The sequence below is a fragment of the Nestor notabilis genome, unplaced genomic scaffold (assembly GCF_000696875.1).
Source record: "Nestor notabilis isolate BGI_N333 unplaced genomic scaffold, ASM69687v1 scaffold3754, whole genome shotgun sequence".
NCBI classification, from domain to species: domain Eukaryota; kingdom Metazoa; phylum Chordata; class Aves; order Psittaciformes; family Psittacidae; genus Nestor; species Nestor notabilis.
In genome coordinates, this window is record NW_009924087.1 from 61,990 (window position 1) to 67,153 (window position 5,164).

General features: G+C 40.7%; 1 protein-coding gene across 1 annotated transcript; it reads right to left on the minus strand.

The window, feature by feature from the left end:
* Nucleotides 1-579: 579 nt before the first annotated feature.
* On the minus strand, nucleotides 580-5,160 carry LOC104404107 (tissue factor pathway inhibitor 2-like; the record flags this gene model as incomplete). Its single annotated transcript, XM_010012457.1, has 4 exons — nucleotides 580-680; nucleotides 2,999-3,172; nucleotides 4,405-4,584; nucleotides 4,962-5,160. Coding segments are annotated over 4 exons (654 nt in total), but the record flags the coding sequence as incomplete, so codon positions are not given.
* Nucleotides 5,161-5,164: the final 4 nt, after the last annotated feature.

Consider the following 5,164-nt stretch of genomic DNA (forward strand, 5'->3'; position numbering starts at 1 on the left):
TGGTAACGTTTTCATTCTAATGCTCAAGTAGCTTACTCATTTCATTTGTCAAGTGTGTTTTCTGAAAGCCTTGACTATGAACATAACTGTAAAAAACAGCTTACTTTAATGATAGAGCTGAAGTATGTAAAATGGCAGGGCAATAAACCTCTGAGTATACTTTTGAAAGGTTTCTTTAGTAAGCAGAGAATGCCAAAAAAAAAAAAAAAAAAATCCATGTCAGAGATTTCTCTCTGTCCTCTCCTTAGTCATACTAAGGGACAACTGATTTTTCAAATCTTATTTGTAAAAACTGAAATATTCTCCCAAGGCAGTAGTAACATTCGCCCATAAAAACGTGGAAACCTAAACACCTGGCTTTGCCAAAGTATTACTGCAAAGACAACAGAGCAGAAGAACCAAACTTAGGTTCATTCTTCTTCTATTATATGCAGTTCCTTATAAAGTGTAATTTGGAAATAAAAAGCCGTTCTGAAAGACAGAACTATGTCAGTGTATAAAACTGTGTGGAAACTATCTTACAAAAGAAGAGAGTGGAATCAAAAGAAGGTGTTTAAAACATCCAACTGCACATCAGCTTTAAGACTTAGGGTTGTATGTCTGAGGTTTTTTAATCAGTTTTCTCATCATTTTTCTGCGGAACACATTCGTTGGCTTGTTGATTCCTGGTTTCTGAGTTCCTGCTAAAAGAAGCAAAGGAAGCAGTTAGGAAAACAGTATGACAAAACTGTTACTACTCTTTATTGTTTGGTTATTTTGGGGGTGGGAGGATGTTATATTATACTGTTTAAGCAGTTCTCTCTGTGATATGATATGACATACCAGAAACTGTAATATGTGTCCTGGACACCCTATTCTCACAAACTGTAAGGTTTCCAATGTATAAACCTTTGGCACTAGAGCCCTATTTTGCTGTTCTTTTCCTCAGCAAGCATCAAAGTATTTTCCAGCTGTTTTGCAGTGACAGCAAAATGGAAGTAAACACAGTGCTCTATTGGGGGTGGGGGCATGGGGAAAATCATTGTTAATGCACCTCCCAGAACAACAGTGGATTTAAATCTAAAATGTAACCACTGCTTGTGGGAGACAAAAAGGCAAAATTATTCAGGTTTCTGCAGAGAACTGAGTTTCACACAGAAGCCTCAAATACATTTGAGATTAACTCTAGAAATGTTTACAGGGGCTACATGAAACGTGTGAGCGCAGTTGAGAATACAAATACTTTGTAAATTTGACTGAAAATCTTTGTCTTTATGCTACCAATTTACCAGCAGACAGAGCCCCTGTGACCAGTTCCCAATCATTTCACTGTCACGCCAACATATTTATTTTCCTTTCCAAAATAAACTGTTTAAGAATTAAATTAATCAGAAAAGTTTTAATTCCAAAAGCTGTGGATCGATTTAAACAGCAGTTATATTTGCCCAGTGAAGGTAAATTGTTTTCAACTTGAGACTCCAAAAGGAACAGGAAAGATGCTGGGGTGGGAATTGTGGGAGCAGAGGAGAGGGAGTAGCTTAAGTTGCCTGGAAGATTTGCTTAATGCTGTTGTACACTCCCAAGCTATAGAAATGAATATGTATAGCACAACATTAATTAGCACCAATTATGCCCTTAACTATGTGCTTTGGTTATACCAAGCCTTACTGAATTGTGAAATCCAGAAGTTGGTGAAAAAGCTTCTAAGAGATCCTTTATGTTTGGCTATCTGGTGCTCTAGTTGAGACAGGCAGTGTTTCCTTCTGTTTTCCACAAAAGAGTGAGGAAGGAAGGAAGGAAGAACCCCCAGGTGGATCTGGCTGGGTGTAGGCAGGGGCAGAGCACAGAGGCAAGACGCTGAAGAGGCAGTTTCCTTCCTCCTCCCTCTCTCTGCACACTTAGTCTGAAGCCTGGCCCTACCATTTTCCAGGTAGTAATAGATGCAAATTAGATAATCACAAGCACCTCAGATAGACTTAACTATTAAGACTCTCTTATAATACTAGAACAGCAGAGACATACTCAGGCTTGTCACCCACAGAAATATTACTGTCATGACTAACTGGCAGACAATATTTTTACTCCTGAGCACTGTGCTCAGCAAGCAATCCTTGCCACAGCCCTGGATTTACAGCCCAGAACTACAGAATCACATCCTGATTTAAGCCTTCTGACTATACATCTTAAATACTGAAGTACTTGGACCCTGTGCATCTCTTAGAGCTACTTTTGGCTTTTTTTCATTTCTTTTCCAAAGGCATGCTAGATACAGCCTTTTTTTTTTTCCTGTTAGTATCAACTGTTTAAATGCTGTTCTGGCTTTGCTTCCTGCATACTCTGGGAATCAACATACAATCATGTGTTTTGCTCTCTCATCAATTTACATATCAAATGAATTAAACTAGAGTATTAAAACTTGTGCTAGCTGGTACGAAAATATGACTGCAGGTAAAAGCACAACTGTTTTGGCTTCCAAGCACAGCCAAATGTAATAAAACTGTTAAGAAAAATCAATTATCATTGCCAACCTTTCCTCCACAGCCACAGAAACAGCTGACTCAGCACAACTGATGGGGCAGAAATCTTTAGTAATGGGAAATGGAAACAGGCAGCAGGGAATCAGGGGAAGGTGGTAGCTGCTGAAAATGCAAAGGAAAAGAGTGAATTGATTTCACACCTCACTTTAATCCTACTTAAAAATATCTAGAAGAAAATGATACCTTAATTAGTGTTCATGCTGGTAGTGAACAGTTTATTCCTGGTGGGCTCTAGTAATTTAGTTTGTCTTCTTGTGTGCCCTTCTCTACACTTCATTTAACCGTCTCACATCACACTGTTTTTGTCAGAAGGATTTAGTGTTGCATCTCAATTTTCCTTGCCTTTGAAAATATGGTGTCCAAATTGCAAAAAGCATACACTTGTAGCAAGCCAAGGTGAGTAAAAGCATGCTATGAGTACCTCTTACTGGTATTTGTATTGCTTTACCTGCTTGTGACTGACAAAATACAATCAATCTTACCCTTTCTGCAGACATTGTAGCAATCAGTCTCAGTAACGAAGTTATTGGCATTTCCACCACAGCCGGTGTATCTGAACTCTTTACATGATTTAGTCTTAGTGTCATAGTAATAGCGAGGCACAGAAGAAGAACACAATCCTTCATCCTTTGGGCTATAGCATAGTGAGGGACCAGCTTGAAAAATAAAAGCGGAAAAAAAAAAAAAAAGAGAAAAAATAAATTACATAAATGCAATCTCTGTGCCAGGCTTCTTAACATTTACCCTGCAATAAATTTTGCAGCTAAACATTCTTCCCATTGAATCGACGTGACTGTTACCAGTGACTTCAGAGATTGCCTACATCTGATTCCTCTGAGTTATGGAATTGAGAAAGCAACAAACAGACCCAGAAAATAGGATTACCATCCTACAAGTGAAATTTATCAGCTTTCCCCATTTGTGGTGCCATACATACAATAGCTGAGATATTCACATAGAATCTAACAATATATAATGATATATAACAATAATTCCAGTGGAATGACCTCTGTAGAGGAAAAAAGGCATTATTTTCTTTATCCTTGCTATGATTTTGCCAGCAAATCCTGCCCACTTGCAGCAAAATGTACAAACCCCACTGCCTTCGTCACAAAAATCATATTTCATTTTGCCTTAGCAAAAGTTTATTTTTCTTGCTGCAGACCTTTATCAATTTATTGAATGTGCAACAGAGAAAAATAATTCAGCAGTCACCTAAGAGGATGATGATAATCTGTCATCAGCCAAACATAACTGTCTCATCAAACACTAATAAAGCTTAGGCAGTGACAGTTTTTATACATTTTGGTAGATCTTTCTTCTTCAGAGATCCTATCTCACACTGGATATTAAGCTGGTTATTTATGACAACACAGCTATAGTCACCTGCCATAATTACCACCTCTCTTCTTTAAAGCTCATATGGAAAGACAGTGAAGAGTCATGCCAGGCAAAAAACTTCTATCACAGCCGTTGAGTGCCAAAGACCCAAGTCACCCAACACCATCTCTCAGACCTGAATTTTAGAAAGGCACTTCTGCTTTATAGCACATCCCTGAACGTGATTGCCACAATATCTCATGCATCTGCCTCAACAACACAGATCTCCAACCTTATTTCCCTTCAGATTACACATGTACAGCTCTCTAGAAGTCAAGAGGTTGGTTGGGTGCAGCTGTGGGCATATTTAAGGTCACAGTAAACCAAAACAGCTCAGTAACAGCTGAGACAAGTGACACAAAAATCTGCAGGCAATATAAACATCTGTTTCACAGAAGTGTTAAAAAATACCACTGTACAGGTATCCAGAGGAAAACATCAAATAAAATATCATCTTCAGGTCGCTTTCAAACCATCTATTTTATTAAAAATTTGGAACAACCATTACTTTTCTCTGGCAGACAGTGGTCCACACAAGACTGCAAATCTCTGAAGTTGTTGCCATTTCCATAACAGCCACCGTAGATGAACTCCTCACACCTCATTGAGCCCAAGTTAAAGGCATATCTTCTTAGATGGCTCCTGCAAGGTCCTCCATCAGCCTCCATCCGGCATAATTTGGGTACTTCTGCAAGAAATATAACTTCACCCTCTGTAAACCCTTTGTGCTCCCCATACTGAACATCATGGTAGCGGAGACTACATTATTACTCCAGCTGCAGGCAAGTCCCTGCTTGTCCCACTACCTATTCTTTAATTAAGTGGTAAAAGACTTAAGAGAGAAATCCAATGCATTTATTACCAGTTAGGTTTCTCTGCGTCAGGCAAGAGCAACCGATGAGGTGGGTGCAAAGCATCCCACCAGCAGTACACACACCACCACCACCCCCAGTGCTCGCAGAGGCATCTCCAGTCCCCACAGCCCTGGGGGCACTCCAAGGAACTGGGCCCCGACGGGTCAGCCCAGGGACCGGGGAGGATGGCGGGGCCGATCCCTGGACTCACTCTTGATGGTCCAGCAGCTCTTCTCGCAGTCCTCAAGAGTGAGGAAGTTGTTGGCGTTGCCGTGGCAGCCCCCGTAGGTGAACTCCTGACAGCTCTGCGTGTACCTGTCGTAGTACCAGCGCGGCACCAGGGCGCGGCAGGGCCCGTCATCGGGGGGCAGCAAGCAGGCGCGCTGCTTCTCTGCGGGAGACACCAGCGAACAG